Source organism: Leptonychotes weddellii, chromosome 10 (genome assembly GCF_054177405.1).
Source record: "Leptonychotes weddellii isolate Sample4059 chromosome 10, ASM5417740v2, whole genome shotgun sequence".
NCBI classification, from domain to species: domain Eukaryota; kingdom Metazoa; phylum Chordata; class Mammalia; order Carnivora; family Phocidae; genus Leptonychotes; species Leptonychotes weddellii.
In genome coordinates, this window is record NC_138378.1 from 91149110 (window position 1) to 91168127 (window position 19018).

Sequence of the window (19018 nt, forward strand, 5' to 3'; positions counted from 1 at the left end):
AGGGAGCCTGCTTCTCCCTTTGCCTGCCACTCCTTCTGCTTGTGTTCCCTCTCTCGCTGGGTCCCTCTCTGTCAAATAAATAAATAAAATCTTAAAAAAAAAAAGAACAGGGTTTGCCCATTTTCCTCTACTTTCTGAGTGACTGTAGTCAAGTACTTAACTGCTCTGTAAAATGAAGTTAATAACATTCATTTTGGACAAATCAAAGTTAATATATATTAGCTATAAATATTATAGCAATTATTTTGCATATTATTTTTTATTGTATCAGGCTATAAGCCCTGTCTTCCTAATTCATTTACTTTTGCTAGTTTAAATGAATATTTAAAGTAGCCTTGAAGGGCTACCTAGGTGGCTCAGTCGGTTAAGCATCTGCCTTTGGCTCAGGTCATGATCCCAGGGTCCTGGGATTGAGCCCCGCATTGGGCTCTGTGCTCAGCAGGAAGTCTGCTTCTCCCTCTCCTTCTGCCTGCACTCTGCCTGCTTGTGCTCTATCAAATAAATAAAATCTTAAAAAATAAATAAATAAAATAAAATCGCCTTGAATCTATGTATGTACTGTTCCTATCACAGTTCCTAGTATATACCACATGCTCAAAAAGTTAAAGCTATAGTTATTTATTATTTGTCAATAAAGAAGGTTGGCCTGTCCTTTAAAAAGAAAGTGACATTCCAACATGTGAGGGGTTGAGCCTCCTGTAGGTGCTGGATAGGACCAGCTGCTGCAGCTGTATGAGGCCAGAGGGAAGCTCAGGTAGCGGCTCTCTTTAAATTCGACCATACTGAGCGCTTCATTCCCTGTGCGGCCTTCACTTCGTCCCAGTCCAGTTTGACGTCTGGAACCTCATCTTCTGGCTCGGGATCCTTTCTCAGGACTCCCTGCGGGGAGGCCACCACGATGGGCAGAGGGCCACATTCCTCCCGGAATTCTACAACGTGGAGGCTCTTCTTATCAGCCAGCTGTTGATGGGTTTCCTGGGCAATACCAAATTGAGAACACCAGGTTAGGTCTATGAGAAACATCTGTAACTGAAAGAACAGGAACGTCCACGTACCACTTGGGGGACTTCCATTTCAGAGGATTCTGGGTAATGTATCTTGCAGCTAAACCATGGTACCTGGAGTGAATGGTATCATCTCCCCACTAGAATGGAGGAAGGGCCCCTGCCGCTGGTCTCTTGCCTTCCAAACCCCCCCAATTATGTGCCATGCCATGCCCAAAACTGAACTTGAATCTTATCAAGCCCCTAGTTCTAGCTACTGTTTTACAGGACATGCAGGGAGAGAAGACATTAAGAACCCACGGGTATTTAGCAGCACACTGGGAAGCTACAGGACAAACAACCCAGTTTCCAAGGAAAAAAAAGAGGGAAACCTACAGATTAGAAGTGCCCTAAAAGACATGGCAAGAACTTATAATGTATTGACCTTTTCTGCACTCTAACTCAAACGAATTATGCAAAAAACTTTTGTAAAATTCAAACAAATGGATATGTTACTACAAACACTACCTAGGTAATTGATGATACTGCGGCACTGTTAACTTTTAGGTATAATAGTAGTGGGGGATAATTTTTAATCCTTATCTTTTAGAAATACATACTGAAATACTTATGAATGCTACAAGGTGATGTCTGAGACCTGGTTCAAAACAACTGGGCTGCAAGGGGGAGGTGCTGAGAGACAAAGGTTGGCCACAGGCTGCTAACTGCTGGCACTGGTGAGAGGGCCATGCGGATTCATTACAGACAGCAGCCACAGAAGTCTGGAAAAAGGCAAATACACTGAGTAGATGGCTTAGTGATAGTACATTAAAATAGCTGGTATGCCCAACCTCATGCTTCCAGACTCTATGGCCATCTTGTACTATTCTAATTCTATGTAAGTTTGAAATTAGAAAAATGAGCTATTTCATAAAAACAAAATAAAATAATTTAAATTAGTGGGTCTTACAATCAATGGCATATTGCTTAAATTGGTGACGTTCTTTTTCTTTTCTAGTGGCACATGAAATAATGTAACATTTTATTTATTTATGTATTATTTTTATTATTTTTGAGAGCACATGTGCGGGCGGGGGGGGGGTAGTTTGGGGATATCCCAAGCAGACTCCACCCTCAGCACAGAGCAATGTGGGGCTCAATCTCATGACCCTGAAATCTTGACCTGAGCCGAAATCAAGAGTCAGTCGCTTAACTGACTGAGCCACCCAGGCGCCCCAAATAATGCAACATTTTATAGTTGATGGCATTTTAGAAGAGATGATACATGGTAATCATATCAGAAAATTCAAAGTACTAACATAAAACAAAAATATTACAGGGGCACCTGGGTGGCTCAGTCTGTTAAGCGTCTGCCTTCGGCTCAGGTCATGATCCCGGGTACTGGGATCAAACCCCACTTTGGGCTCCCTGCTCAGCGGGGAGCCTTTTTTCTCCCTGTCTCTGCCCCTCCCCCCACTCGTGCACACACTCTCTCTCTCTCAAATAAATACATTAAATCTGTAAAAAATAAACAAAAAATATTACATAAAAGAACAAGTCTACTTGATCATAAATATAACCTATCTAAAACCAATATCTTAGTTACATCAAACAAACCTCTAATGAGAAGTCTGAATTTAGAAGTGCTTTTGAAGCATATTTTAGATAGTACCAACACACACACACACACAACTGTTCAAAAAGGATCTTTTTTTTTTTTTTAAAGATTTTGTTTATTTATTCATGAGAGACAGAGAGAGAGAGAGAGAGAGAGAGGGAGAGGGAGAAGCAGGCTCCCAAGGAGCAGGGAGCCCGATGCGGAACTCGATCCCAGGACCCTGGGATCATGACCTGAGCCGAAGGCAGACGCTTAACCATCTGAGCCACCCAGGCGCCCCAAAAAGGATCTTTCAACCAAAGCTTTTCTTCCAATTAATTTTCCTATTTTACACAGAGATACGTACAATTATTCCACGGACCACTTTACTCAAAATCAGCTATCACACTTTCTAAATATCAGGAAGACTGTCAAAGTTGAATCTCTTGAACCTGGCTGTCTTTTCTGCTCATCCAGCTGCTAAGGTCTACCCAGCCCTTCAAGGGACAGGCCATCCTTTGGAGCAGGTGAGAGGGCAGCCCAGGAGAAGGGGCTTCTCTGCTGTGGAGCAGAGCGACTGTGCGCCTTGCCCAGGCTGAGCGGGGCAGGCTGGGTGGCAGCCCAGGGCTCTCATCTCTGCAGAGAAATAACTTGGCATTTTAATGTTCATAGTTCAGGGCGCCTGGGTGACTCAATCGTTAAGCGTCTGCCTTCGGCTCAGGTCATGATCTCAGGATCCTGGGATCGAGTCCCACATGGGGCTCCCTGCTCAGCGGGAAGCCTGCTTCTCCCTCTCCCACTCCCCCTGCTTATGCTCCTGCTCTATCTCTCTCTCTGTCAAATAAATAAATAAAATCTTTAATGTTCATAGTTCCTTCTAGCTTGGGTGTCCGTCTGAATGACCTATGCGGGTAACATGAAAACCGGCTGTGCTTCTCCTGAAGACAGTGCTCTCGAGTGGAAAGGCTTCACTCTAGTCCCAACTGAACAGACTAAATTAGTAACAGCCTTTCTCTTTCTACTTTACATTTCTATACCGTAAGAGTTGTAGAACAAGCATAAATTCTTTTCATAATAAAACATAGATTATAATTACTGGCTTTTATAAATATTTCATTTCACTTTAAAACAGCCATGAAGTATTTTTTAAAGGGTAATTTTCATGAACTCTCCAGCTGGAGTAACTAAACTGATGCAGCCACAGGCAGCAAAGAATGCCCAAGTGCTCAGGCGGCGCCGGGACAGCAACTCCAAGAGGCTCCCAGGACATCACGGTCTAAATGCCCACAACTGAAATATGAACACGAACTTCTATTTCAGAGCCCAGGGAAGGGTTACCTGGTGGGAGAGCCCATGGAAGAGGCCCCGTGTGAGGTTGAGCATGTTGACGGACCCAGAGACCTTGGCATACATGTCTTTGATGCCAATGAGCCGGCAGATGGTGATGATGGCCCGATGGCAGCGGAGGCCGTAGCCTAGAAAAGGAAAAACGCCATCAGTCACCCTGCTGCCTTTCACACAGCTTTGGCCTCTGAGTTTGGGAGGCCCTGGTTCACATTGTGGATTCACCACTTCCCTGGAAAACTTCCATAATGACACTGATTTAAGTGAGATGTTATAAAGACTAAAAAAATAATGGGCAAAAGCAAACCATGTGGGCAAAAAAACAGGGATGTTATAAAGATTAAGAGAAATGCGTGGAAGTTCTTGACCCCCCCAGGCCTGAGCTGGCTAATAGAGGGACACATCTGTTTTCACCCCCTCAATTGCTCAGTTGCACCGAGACCTTCCTCCTCTTCCTGGAAAAACTCCTTTCTTGGCTTTGGTAACACACCCTCTCCTCCGTTCCCTCCAAAACACAGCATCTTAACTGCTGCTTTCAGGCACTTAGTGGAACTTGCTTATCTGATGTTTCCCCCCAGTAGAATGTGGGCTCTGTGAGGGCTAAGAAATTATTTCTATTGTATCCTCAGAGCCTAGATCAGTACCCAGCAAATGCAGGTAGCAGTGAGAGAAAGACACCCCAAATTTAGACTCACATTTTGATTAGCCAGATATGGAACTCAGCACACACCTCCCTGCTTTAAGGTAGAGGATCTACTCTATGTTACTGGCTTTCTAATTTCCAGTTTGTAATGGTAATTCAATATATGTATATAAAAACTCTATTTGGATCCAAGCACCTAACACAGAACCATCCCTTCTACTTGAAAGAGTCAGTTAAATGTGGATCCCAGAGCTATGCCAGATCATGTGAAAACTAGCGACCTCAGAGGGTAGCTAAGACAGGCAACAACAGGGTGGTTTGTCCTTCTGTGCGGAGTTATATACACAGAACAAGTGTCCATGTGTGAACAAATGCATGCATGCACAGATGTGTATAAACGCACACACATCTAGAGACTGGTGCCCATGAAAGAGGGTGCAAGGCAGATCGTGGAAGGGCCTGGAAGGCAGACTCTAACCTGCTACTGCTCACTGGATGATCCCAGGCAAGAGCCTCCCTTCTCCTCCACACCTACTCAGCAGAGGTGATGCTGAGCTCCCAAGGGAAGGCAGGTAGACTGCACAGTCCCTGGACCACACACGACACTCCCCAAACAGTAGCCGGCTTTGTACATATACAAACATCCATGTAAGAGTGGTCACAGTCCTGTGGTAATTATTTGAATGTACTTTGATTGTGAACACTTCCAGGCAGGCACTGTGTCAAAACCCCGGTTTAATCAAAGTTAAATTTGTGTGTGTGTGTGTGCATGTGTGTGTGTGGTGTGATATGGGACGTGCTTGGCAGTGCTGTGGGAGGCATTAGACATCATGCTGCAGCCAAGGAAGAAGCGTCCCATGGTCAAATCAGTTTGCGAACGCCGCCTTCTCCATCCCCCCGGGAGATTCACATTGCAGAGCATGAAAGACTGCAACAATCCCAAAGATGTACAAGCATCTTTTCTTACTTTCCCTGTTTTCCCACGTGGCACTCTTTCTGGAGTTCACACCTTAATTAATACCTCCTCACAGAAATAGCAATGCACAGGAACATAGTTTAGGAACTGCTATCTATAACACAGCCTACTGTTTTAGCTTCAAGATCAGAATATTTAGCCCCAATGCACAGGGAACGGGTTCAACTATATAGAAACCTGAAAAATACAGCTTCAGGAGACAGGGAAGATAAAAAAAGCAAACTTCAGCAATTAATTCAGCCATCTTTCAAAAGTCTTTCAGATACAAATGTATCTACACCAACACTGTCCAACAGAAATAGGACATAAGCCATAAATGCAAGCCATCTATGGAATTTTAAATTTTCACATCAACGCATTTTTTAAAAAGAGGTAAAATTCATTTTAGTAATGTCTTTTCTTAACCTAATATCCCCAAAACACTATCATTTCAACATGCGATCAATAATAACTTTGAGATATTTTATCTTCTTTTTTTCCCACACTGAGCCTTTGAAATCTGGCGTATACTTGACACTTGGCAGCAGCCACCTTTCAAGTGCTTGAGAGCCACTCGGGGTCCCAGCTACCCCGGGAACAGCACAAGTCAAGAAACCCTGACGTCTAAGTGTGCGACTCAGCACTTTTCTAATAAAAATAAAGGTTTTTATTAAGCATATAAATGATTATGATTTTAATGGAGAAGGCAAGTTCTCTTGGTGCACAATTAGTATGGAATTTGATGTTTTTTCTTCATTTATTTCCACATACTAGAAGCTTTGACATGAAAAATTTAGATATTTTATCTTTTTCTGATCCAAACTTTTTAAGACATACCTAGAGTATCATTTTTACTGTAGAACCACAGGCTAAACACAAATCAAAGTGCTCAAAGAATTGTATCCCCAGGGTCCACTGGGCATGACTGCCCCAGCTCCGTGACCCTGGGCTCTGCCTGCCTGCTCTCCCACGGGACAGGAAGGTCCACCTCGGCATCCCCAGAGCTTAGCATAGCAACCAGCTCACAGTGTTCAATCGATACTTGACAATGCGAATGAATGACTGGAACCGAAGAAGCTGTAAGAGTCCGCCATCTAATACCATCAATAATTCTCCAGGAGGAACTGATGGTCCCACTCATCCAAACCCAACAACTCACTCAGTTGCGCTTTCCCATTCAGAGTGTGCTCTTTCCACCCAGATTGCCCTGGAACATGCCTGTGTTCATGGGAGCCTGAGGAGGCTGACTACTTTTTATTTCCCTGAGAGCCGCAGCCTGCTTAAATCTAACGTAGGCCTTTCCTTTCTGGTGCTTTCAAAAGGGAGTTCAATACATGTGATAAAAAAGAGAGGACAGGATGGATCTGTGATAATTTCTCTGCTTTATCTTTAACAAATTATAAGAGTATTTTTGGTTACCTCTGGGTTGTTTCTTCATCTTGATATGTGTCCTTTTAAATCTTAAAGAAATATCGTGGAATACTGGAGGGTAAAAACATAAACATAAGAAGGATTAGGTGTGTAGCTTTAATGCCCTTGTAAATACCACAGTGCAACTAATACTACCCTAAGCAGCCAGCACACACTGGCCAAGGATGAGTGACAAAACTCTGATTTCACTCATTACTAACCTTCTCAGGGGAGAAAATTTGTTTCTGTATTTTACACAATTATTTGTTCCAGAACATGGTAACCAGCACAGAAACACAAAGATAGCCATAGAGCTAAACTGTCACACTTAATGAAACAAGTGTAATCCTGCAAATTTTACAAGAGAAGATGAACACTCACTCGTATGGTCTTCGTATCGTTCTATATAATGCAAATAGTGAACTGCTCTGTTCTTCGCCTGAAAGAAAGAAGGCAAATAGTTTTCTTAAATCTATTGATGGAATTTACATTTTCTTGGAGATTTAAAAAAAATACCTTCCATAAAATATTTTATTACAGAAAATTTCACACTTATACAAAAAATTATATACTTCTAAAAGCTAAGGATTTTAATTTTAAAAATTTGTTAACAGTATCACTATCACACGTAAAAAACATTAACAATAATTCCTTAGTATCTTTGAACATCCTGTCAGAGTTCCAACCTTCGCAGCTGTCTCCCACTTTTGGTAAGCAATCACAAGTCTGCTAAAACCAAGGGAAAAGAAAACAGGTGCTGCTAAGGCTGCTTTGGGGGAGATAAGTAACTTCTGACAGGAAGCCTCAGGGGAAGGTTCTTACTTTCATTGTTATTTTTTTGTAGTTCTAATGGTGACTAGCACACTGATCTTTTACTATCAACAAAAGAAAAATGTACATACTTTTCTGAAAGCATCCATCCGATCACTGGCCTTCCCAACAGCAAACCCTTAAAAAAAAAAAAAAAAAAAGTAAAACTATAAAAAAGGGCATAAATTTGGCACACAATGTCTTTCACCACATTTCAAGTATCAGTTCCTACAATATTGCACAGCATTTCATTTGTCTTCTGCCCAAAGAAAACCTGTTATCCAAAACAAATGATAAAACATGAGGCTATAGGGGGGCACCTGGCTGGCTCAGTTGGAAGAGCATGCGACTCTTGATCTCAGGGTTGTGAGTTCGAGCCCCACACTGGGTTGTAGAGATTACTTAAATAAATAAAACTTAAGACAAAACAAAGCAAAAACAAAAACATGAGCCTATAGAGACTCACTTATGTTTTGGGGCATTTGGGAAAGATTACATTTGAAATTATCTATGAAATCCAAGGTTAGGTATATAACACTAACTTTTATAAACCTCTAGATAAAACTAAATATACTTTAAAAAAACTTAACCATGCTCTAAATTAGTAAGATAAATGGTTTTGAACATTTTTAAAAATAGATTAAAATAACCAGAAAGGTTGGGTAAAAATATATATTGCTATAGAGTAAAACCACGACTTCACTGGAACTTTCAAATGCAATTCAGATTTCAATTAACCAGGAAATAAAATCAACAATTCTAAGTTTGTGAATGCTTAACCTTATGAAATGAGATTTATCACAATTTAACAGAAATGTTGCCATTATTTGCTATTATGTTAATTATTTACTTTGAAGAATGTATTTTATTTTTAAATTACACATAGGAAAGTAATATAAAGTAATACTGCTCCATGAGATAGAAATGCAAGACATCTGAGAACCCGGGACAAAAGGGGCTGTAGATTTTAATCCCTAGTTTTGGGGGTTTTTTTTAAAGATTTTTTTTTTTTTTAATTTATTTGACAGAGAGAGAGAGACAGTGAGAGAGGGAACACAAGCAGGGGGAGTGGGAGAGGGAGAAGCAGGCTTCCCACAGAGCAGGGAGCCCAAAGCGGGGCTCGATCCCAGGATCACGACCTGAGATGAAGGCACTTAATGACTGAGCCACCCAGGCGCCCCCTAATCCCTAGTTTAAACAAAACAAATTAAGCCATATAAGTCTTAGAGGAAAATACAAGTGAACTTGTATTGAAGGCTTTGTAAACAAGACCCAAAACTAGAAGAGATAAAAGACTGATAAAGTTGCTATATAGGGACACCTAGGTGGCTTCGTTGGTTAAGCGTCCAACTCCTGATTTCAACTCAGTCATGATCTCAGGGTAGTGAGATCAAGCCCCGAGTCAGGCTCCACACTGGGCATGAAGCCTGCTTATGATTCTCTCTCTCCCTCTCCCTATGCCCCTCCCCCGCTCGTTCTCTCTCTCTCTCTCTCTCTCTCAAAAAAAAAAAAAAAAAGCTGCTACAGAAAGGTTTAAAACTTCTGTGGATTTAAAACTTTTGTGTAGAAAAAAATTAAAAACTAAGTCAAATGTATGATAAAGGGCTAATGTCCTTAACTTACAAAGAGCTTATACCAATCAGTAAAGAAAAGAACAATTACCCAATAGGAAAATGGGTAAAACATGTAAACTAACAGATCTCAAAAAGGAAATAATGGCCAATAAACATGTAAAATGGTGCCCAAAATCTCATAATTAAAGAAATACAAATCAAAACTAAGGGATACGCTTAACAATCAGTGAAGTTTGATAATACCCAGGGCTGGCCAGGGTGTGTTGGTACGGTAGAACGTAAACTGACGCAACCTTTTGGGAGGGCAATCTGGCAATACTTATCAACATTTAAAATGCATATAACTTTAAGGCAGCAATTTCACTGCAAGAAGCTTCCCCTATTGATATACTTGGAAAAGTACACATACAAGGAGCTCACTGGTTTTTATAAGTGGTAAAAAATGGAAATAACACATTCACCAAAAGGGAAAAGGTTACAATAGTTATGTTTCTCCACACAATGGAACGCTATGCAGTCAGTACAAAGAATGAGAGAGAATCTGTTTATGCTACTAAAGGAAGATCTCTGGGCATAATACTAAGCAAGGAAAGCAAGGTACAAAATTATGGATATACTCTGATCCCTCTGTGTAAATTTTTTTAAAAGGTAAATGGTGATATATGAATACAGAATTCTGGAAGATATAAAAGTTAAGTGTTAAGAGTGGTTTCTTTTGGCAACATGGTATCACATAGGTGACTTGTTTTGACAGTGTCAGTATGCGTTTAAATAGGAAGTTTTCCAGTTTTCTTTCCCTAATACATCCATGTATACACTTCAAAACCAGACGTTCACTGGGGAAATTTTACATAAAAGTATAAAGAAGAAAATTTAAATGACGCACAAACCTTTAGATTAAACACTAACTTTTTTCAGTGTATATCCTTCTAGTCTTTTGTTTTCATAGAAACATACTTACATTAAAAAAACAAAAATTGAGATATCATACAGTCTTCTGTGAATTTTTTTTAGTTGCTTGTTTTTAGCATTATTTTGTAAGTAATTTTCCATTATTCTTTAATGGCTACAGAATATTACAATGTGTGGCTATACTCTTTTTTGTAACTATGTCCCTATTGTTGAACATTTAGTGGCTTTTCCCCCCTAATTTTTCACTATTATACATAATACAACAGTGTCTTAAGCCCTTTCAAATATCCATTGTTCTCCATGGAAAAGGCAGGTAGAGGAAGATCTGTTCTTTTTCCTCTAAGGGATTTTATGGGTTTGCCACAAAGTTTGTGGACCCAAACCACTCAAAAGGTTGAATCTGTACAAAGAGTCTGGGCCGCAGCAAGAACCCACAGACTCCAGAGCCAAGCCCAGGCCACACCTGTCCTTTGCCTCCACCACCAGCACCATGCCTATCACACCCCATTCACCTGCAGCTCCTCTGGCGTTCCCCACCGCGACCAGGACACGGACTGATTTCTTTCTTCCCTCTTTTGCTGTCATATTGAAAACATTTCTTACCTAAAAGACAAAATGTTTCATATATATTACACCTTAAGAAAATTCTGGGGGCGCCTGGCTGGCTTAGTCAGTAGAACATGCAACTCTTGATCTCGGGGTTGTTGAGTTCAAGCCCCACGTTGGGTGTGGAGATTACTTAAAAATGAAATTAAAAAAAAAAAGAATATTCTGAAGTGAGGAACCGGAGTGACCTCGTTACACACACCCGCCCATGCCAAGTAGCTACATCATCGTCCAAGTCATGAGCACCAACAGCAAACTTTCTCCAAAGGAAACCTCTCTCCGCACTATTTCTTCAGTGGTGAAATGGACATAAGACTTTCCCTTCCTATTTCATAAGGTTGTTAGAAGGTTGGACTGAGATATCTTTTGAAGGGATTCAAAACTCTACAATTTAATATACACTATTTTAATGAACTTCACAAAGGAAGAGAGTTGCTGATTAAATTTTGAAAGAATTTATAACTGATAACATATCCCAATTATCAGAGATGTTAAGATATGAAAAAATGTGCATCTTAGAAATGAATGAAAATGCAGTACATAGAAAGAATTAGGATAAGACTGGATCTCTATGCTAAGGATTAGGCTCACCTGATAATACAAAATTTGGAAATACCTGCTTATTATAAACTACAGGAAATTCTATGTTTTATTTTGTTTGCTTATTTTGTTGTGGTTTTTTTTTTGGTGTATTTAAAAGGCCAGGAATTATCAACCTGTTACCTTTAACTGCTTACATGGCAAGTCCTTTCCCATAAAATAAGGTTAAAGGAAAAGGAAGCTCCAGTCCACACCCATGGATAATCTTACAGGAAATCATCCACGGATACAGAATTTTTCAAAGGGATTACTTCCAAAAGGTATAAACTGGGACCCAAAGACATAAAATGCTTGTAAACATATTTTAAATTACTGATAATGATGAAAGAATACACATATCCGATCACAAATCAACAAGTGGTTTTTCCATATGGTATTTAACCCTGACCACGTATGTGGTACTAGCTCAAAGGGAAGCTCACTCTCTTAGGAAGTGCCCTGGAAAGAGTGATTGAAATTTACCTGATACAGGCTTCAGTTTCAAGGACCCACAAACAGCCCTGCAGATTATTTCCTCATCAAAAGCTGGGCACTCACAGCAACTCCAAGCTTTCTTCCCCTGCCCCATGGGGTTCCTCCCCTCTGCTCTCTGAACTGAGTGCCAAATACAGCTTGTTTAGGATTCAAGGATAGATTGCTAATCCTACTTTAGCTTTAAGAGGGAGGATTTTAATAGTAATTTCCAAATTCCATTCTCAACAATACCACTGAGGTTGCCTTGTCATGAAACCACAACTGGTAACCCCCACAAAGGGCAGCAGTCAGGAGAGCCAGTATCAAGTAACTGAAATTAAAATGTCATTATTTCCTTATCCAAATCAGCCCTCTGTCTCAGAAAAAGTCATGCATCAAGGGCTTTTCCTCGGGGGCACTGGGTGTCGCAATCAGTGAAGCATCCAACTCTTGATTTCAGCTCAGGTCATGATCTCAGGGTCATGACACTGAGCCCTGCATTGGGCTCTACGCTGGGTATGAAGCCTGCTTGAGATCCTCTCTATACCTCTCCCTCTGCCCACTCCCGCCTCCATCTTCCCCTTTCCCCCACCCTGTACTCTCAAAAAAAAAAAGAGCTTTCCTCATGGTTCCTCTTGTGCTATTCCCACTCCACCCACCCCAACTTCTCCAAAGGCTCAACTGGGTATTTAATTCTGCATGCCTACCTCAAGTATCCTGGTATCAAAATCATCATATGTTTCTGTAGAGAGAAAAGAAGCAGGCACACAGATTAATGTGTCTATATAGTTAGTGCATGAAAGCATTTTTCAACACAGGCACCACCACCAATTTTTAAGTGAGAAAGAATCTCAGATCTTTTGGTGCCACTCCCTGGTCATCCATCACCAGTGACTGCTCCCGCACTAAATTCATAAACTCCGCCACCCTCTCCCTGACTGCATCATCCCACCTTTCCAGCTCTCTCACCCAACAACTCACATGGTGATGGTTCCTGGAGCTCCCCAGCACCTCCAGACTCTTGACCACTATCTTCCCTTCCCTCTAACCCTCTCTGGTCTTCACAGCCTCTACCACTCAGCCAAGACACCACAAGCCATCACTTCCACCAGATCTTGCAAATGTCCTCAATTCCCTCACCCTCTTCTCTCTCCACCCAGAATCAATGTGCCTGCCTGGCCACACCTGGCCTGCTGGGTGCTGCTGGAGAGAAGTCAAAGCACAGTACACATGTGGGCCACTGAAGATTCATGGTCTCCAACTCAATCAAGTCCTCCCTGCTGCCCACTGGCCTTTTATGTTCTTCTAGGTCTTTTTCTACTCACCACAGCAGCCATTTCAAACACTCTCTGAGTTCTTTTATTTATTTTTCCTATAGAAAATTCCAATCATATAAAAAATAAGAGAGAACAGAAAAATGAAATCTTACATACCCATTAGCCAGCTTCAATAATTATCAACTCATAGCCAATCTTCTTTTCTCTAAACTCTTAACTCCTATTCCACTGGATAATTTTGAAGCCAGTCCCAGATACCCTGCCTCTTCATCAAAAGATTGTGGTGGCCATGCTCATCAATGCCCCCATCCTACTTTCAACAGATGACCCCACGTCCTCCTCACAGACTAACTGAAGCCACCAGACAGATAGCACTCACACACCATGCCCCCAGCATGCACACATTTCCACTACCGACCGCACAGGCTCCCCTGAATCCGTAGGCACAAGTTAACCCATTTATCCATTCTGGATCTGGGCCCTCATTAGGGATTTAGTTTACGGGTTTTTTCTCTCCAACCCATACCTTCATCCTCCCAACTGAAGCATTTTGCTCCATTCTAAGCACATTCACCTGAATCTCTCCATCTCAACTCCTCCTCTCCTCTTTAAGCCAAACTTGAGAAAGTAGCCAAACTCTTATCTATTTCTTCATCTCCTACTAATTGACAAGAGTGAGTTTTTCAGATGGATTTTTACTTCTTTACATATTTGGAATGGGGCTGGGGGGGAGGACTGTTTTCTAATTTGGCCTGATAAGTTTTATCAATTTTTTTTTTTTTTAAGATTTTATTTATTTATTTGACAGAGAAAGACACAGCGAGAGAGGGAACACAAGCAGGGGGAAATGGGAGAGGGAGAAGTAGGCTCCCCGCCGAGCAGGGAGCCCGATGCGGGACTCGATCCAGGGACTCCAGGATCATGACCTGAGCCAAAGGCAGTCGCTTAACCAACTGAGCCACCCCGGCGCCCCAAGTTTTATCAATTTTTATTTCATGTATGCTTTTATAAAGCTGAATGACAACTATATGGTTTACCTTCTGTTATCAAAACTGCACTCCCAAACCATGCTGCTCCATAGGTACCCCAGGGGAAACTGTTTTCGGGCAACTGCATCCTACAAGTGGTTTGTATAGATCCAAAATGCATACTACCACATTCAAGGTTCTGAGAAGCCACACAGTAAGGATGCCAAAAGCCAGTACTTTGCTTCCTATGTGTCAAATACTTCTTGGTTATGGGCCTCTAAAGTTCCATAAACTACAACTGAATAATAGTGTGAAGTTATTCCAATAATGCTCAAATCCTTTCTTAGAAAAAGGCAATCTAAACAGACAAGTAAATAAAATCCTATTAAGGAATTCTAGAACTGTAAGTGTTCTCTCTGTCACAAAGGGAAGCAACACCAGGACTCTGCTACCTCCATTGGGACCAGGGTCAGGGGGGCCAAGACTGACACCTCCCCATGTGTTTCCGCTCCATCCTCGCTCCCGTTTAACCTTCGTCTTCCTCTTCCGGTCCCACTCTTCCCTCTGCTGGACCAGATCAGCCTCTACCTTCTCCTGCTCTTCCTTGCTTCTTTGGGCAATGGTCTGCACAGCTCCCTCTCTCATAAGAGGGACATTCAGACCAGGCCAGAGGAAGCCATGACGCCCTGAAGGTTTAAAAAAATACATTAATAAGAATTTTTTTAAAAATCATTCATTTCTTAAATGTTAAAATGGCAGGCAACGGGTGTACAGACAATGACACTGCTGGACAGAGCTTAAACTAACGATCATCTGGCAGGCCACTTGGCACTGTCTATTAAAATTTTAAGTGTACCGTCCCCGTAACTGGTAATTCCACTTCATGATTACCTAGAGAAACATTCCTACACAAGTACAAGGCATAAGTGTGCTTGGACAAGGAGGGCCACTGAAATGTTACTTGTAAAGGCAAAGAGTGGAAACAATCTACATGTAAAGCAATATTGGACTGGTTAAATGAACTATGGCATCTTCAACCCATGAAATATTCTGCACTAAGCTGAAAGAGTAAGGTGGCAATACGGATTCTGATATGGAACAATTTCCAAGACCTATTATTGAGTGAAAAAAGTAAACTATAGGACAGTACATACCATGAGATAATTTAATTTTTTTAAGAAAATATATGATTTTTTGAGGGTATTTATGTATATAAAAATATTAAAAAACGTCAGAAGGAAACATCAAAATGAGATCAATGCCTTGCTTGGGGGCAGCAACTGGGATTGGAAGAGATAGAAAGGGCATCAAGGGGACTTTAGATTTCTCTATAATCTTTGAATTTTTTACTGAGAAGGTATATGTAATACAATTGTCGTAACTTTTAAAAACGTTAAAAAATAAGATACAAGGTGAGTCACTAGAGAAAAACATTCAAATAGACAAGCAAGTGCAGTGAACAGTGTTTTCTTTATGCCTGGAAGCCTATTACAATAAAGGATAATTTGTCAGCCACCACAGCACAAAATATCGACTCAAGTACACTGTACTATTTTTACTCTTCAAAAACACAAGTATAAACGATCATGTGTTCCAAGGGTTGGCAAATTAAGGCCCAGGGGCCAAACCCTGCCCACCACTTGTTTTTGTCAAGCTTTACTGGAACACAGCTATCCCGGTTTGATCACGTATTATCTAGGACTGTTTTTGAGCTCCCATGGCAGAGCTGAATAGTTGGACAGAGCAGAGCTTTAGTGACTCACTAAAGCTAAAAATATTTACTAACTGGCCCTTTACAGATAAAGTTTGCCATCTCTCTCAATGAATCATAAGCTCCTTGAGGGCAGTGACTGTTGCAGAAGATGCAGACACAATGGCACTTAAGGCTTGTTGAATGAAAAACTGAATGAATTCCTTTCTATGGGATTTTCTTCCCCCAGAATCATGGGGCATTAAGTGGGCCATCTGGTTGAACTCTAAAGCTACAGACCCTAATGCCCTTCTTGAGAAATGTATGAGGCTTCTAGACTATAAAAATCTCTATACAACTAGGAGGAAAACCTTAAAAGGCACATTAGTTTTTTTATAAATAAGCTTACCTTCACCAATGATCTGACCCCTGTTCAAATCCTTTTTTCTCTTTTTCTTAGTTCTTTTGCCTCTTCCTTTTCTTGCTCCTGCTCCAGTCTCTGCTAAAGCGCCTTTCCAAAGCTCATCGGCTGTCACTGTAATGAAACAGGTTTTTTGGTTTTTTAATTACCAAGCAATGATCTATGGTCCCCTACTTAATAAAAAAGGCCAGAAGAGGCCAGCTTCACTTGTATCACTGTAAAATTATAGGTCATTTTCTTCTTTTTTGATTTTCTGTATTTACCAAATAATCTAAAATGAACTGGCTTTATAATCCTCTTTTTAAAAAAAAAAAAAAACCAGAAACTCTGTTTTTTTAAGTAATCTCTACACCCAATGTGGGGCTCGAACTCACAACCCCGAAATCAAGAATTGCATGCTGACCAAATGAGCCAACCAGGCACCCCAATTCTAATTTCTTTTAATTTGCCTAACTGTGAGTTCTGAAATCAATCTCCATTTATTACAAGCTAATTTCAGTTCAGATTGGACTATTTCAAATACCACTGCAAGTAGGAGTAGTGTTAGCAAAACAATGTCTAGTTAAAATTAACTCTTCCTGATTTGTACTATCTCCCCAGCTAAAAGTGCAACTGAAAACAGACTTTGAGTATATTCTTGTTGTGAATCTAAATCAGCAGGGATTCGGGCCACAATTCAACACTCTTTAGGTCTCAGGTGCCCCAAACAAGGGGATTAAAGTAAACTAGTGCGCCCCAAAGTACAGTACAAATACAAAGTACAGTCGGTAGTATGTGAGATAATCCTAGGAGGTACACTGAGGAATATTTTTATTTTAATAGCACATCATATACTAATTTCTAATGTGTTAATTCATTAAAGAAAGAAGAAAAATTAAGATACAAAAGCACCTTTTATTTTCCTGTTTCACGAAATGGGAAGTTTGTGGCCAGGCTACGTACATTTAGTGAAGAAACTATAGGATCTATACTGTTGCCCCATCAAATTACTGGGAGAAGAACTACAGCACAGTGTCTGTGGTGCACAGGTCAAGCTGCTGAAATGATGGCTGTCTCTGGTCCCTGGAGACGCGAGAGGGCCTGTAGGTGATGGAATAAAACTCCGAGTTAGATGCCCATGCCTGTGAAAAAGTATTGCCAGCACCAAATAATTAATCGTTCCTGATGCAAGTAAGTCACTAAAATCCTGAGGACAGCTTTTCTTTAAAAAATAAATCAAAACTTAGACCACTGAGCTAACTGCCCATCCTCGTTACAGAAGTGATAGTTCATTCACATAATGGATGCAGCTGTCTAAAGAAAGAAGTAGATCTGTCCTTCCCGGGGTCCCCACGGTGCTATATTGCCCTGACAACCCCATGATCAGCACTGTTACTCTGGGCAAATGGTGACCTCTGCTGTATTCAGCAGGCAATGTGCCCGTGTGGAAAGACCTGTAAATGGTCTGGTTAGAAGAGCACAGTGCCTAACACTAGAGCAACCTACCCTTCATGTTGAAAAAACAAGGAGGGGACATGAATATACTTTATAGACTAATTTCAGAAGCAATATGTAAAAAAATGGTCACAGAGGTTGCCTCTGAGGAAGAAAACTGATGTGTTTGTGGTTAGTAGAAGAGATTTCCTATTTTTTTTTTGCGTTTTTTGGGGAATTTTTCTAACCATATGCATGTGTCACATAAGAAAGTGTTTTCAAATAGCCATGTCTTAGAGGCAGCCATCTGACCAATCCCATGGATGGTAGTGTCCTGTGAGAGAGACGGCAGGGTGACAGGAATCAAGGACTCAAGGAAATGGGAATGTTGATCACAAAACAGTGCACACACTCCAGCTTTGTATTTCAATGGAGAATTTAGTCACTATGAGAAAAGTGAGGAGGGGGAGAGAGGAAAGCTCGGGTAAGCTCTGGACCCCTCAAGCAAGGCATGAAGGCATCTCAACAAGTGGGGTTAACAAGATAAAAGGCAGTTGAGACTAAAAGTAAAGTTCAGCACAGAGAGTTCCAGAAGGTCAAGGACACAATGAGATTTCAATTCTGCCTTAACCATAGGAAAAGGCATTTCACTGACCACAAACACAACATGGGCTCCGGAAAGGCTGGCTTCCTTCCCTGCTGGAGAGTAACTGAAGACAGGGCCCTGTACTGTGTCAGTGTGGGAGCAAAGGCCTCTGCAAAGACACAGCTTTACTGGGATGCATCACAGTACCCAGACAGCTCTGGACCCAGTCCTGCCATTTACTGGCTATGCGATCTTGAGCGAGTCACTAAGCCTCTCAGAGGCTCACTCCATCATCTACAAAATGGAAATGAAACCCCCTCATAAAAACTGGTGAGAATTAACCAATATAACATGTTACAAGCCTGACACACAGGTATTACTCCAAAAATCATAGCTATTATTTTTTTTAAAGCCTTGAAGTATAACAACTGTAATCAAAAAAAAACTTGAAAACTATTCTAGCCCTTATGCACTTCCACTATAAAGAATGTGTGTTAATGCAATATATGTTAAGAAAAAAAAAAGAAGAAGAAGGTAGCGGGAGGGGAAGAATGAAGCGGGGGAAATCGGAGGGGTAGACGAACCATGAGAGACGATGGACTCTGAAAAACAAACTGAGGGTTCTAGAGGGGAGGGAGGTGGGAGGATGGGTTAGCCTGGTGGTGGGTATTGAGGAGGGCACATTCTGCATGGAGCACTGGGTGTTATGCACAAACAATGAATCATGGAACACTTCATCTAAAACTAATGATGTAATGTATGGGGATTAACATAAG

General features: G+C 41.1%; 1 protein-coding gene across 2 annotated transcripts in view; it reads right to left on the reverse strand.

Annotated features, from left to right (window-relative positions):
- Positions 1 to 602: 602 nt before the first annotated feature.
- The window catches only part of MRPS5 (mitochondrial ribosomal protein S5), a 22433-nt gene continuing 4017 nt past the window's right edge, over positions 603 to 19018 (reverse strand). For both annotated transcript variants that reach the window (XM_081796834.1, XM_081796835.1), the window contains exons 3-12: positions 17186 to 17323; positions 16232 to 16357; positions 14585 to 14818; positions 12595 to 12629; positions 10741 to 10831; positions 7835 to 7881; positions 7314 to 7371; positions 6942 to 7004; positions 3919 to 4055; positions 603 to 975 (exon numbers count right to left, since the gene is read on the reverse strand). In XM_081796834.1, the coding sequence (XP_081652960.1) occupies positions 751 to 975; positions 3919 to 4055; positions 6942 to 7004; positions 7314 to 7371; positions 7835 to 7881; positions 10741 to 10831; positions 12595 to 12629; positions 14585 to 14818; positions 16232 to 16357; positions 17186 to 17323 (1154 nt within the window). In that variant the 3' untranslated portion in view covers positions 603 to 750. The remainder of the gene's footprint in view (positions 976 to 3918; positions 4056 to 6941; positions 7005 to 7313; positions 7372 to 7834; positions 7882 to 10740; positions 10832 to 12594; positions 12630 to 14584; positions 14819 to 16231; positions 16358 to 17185; positions 17324 to 19018) is intronic.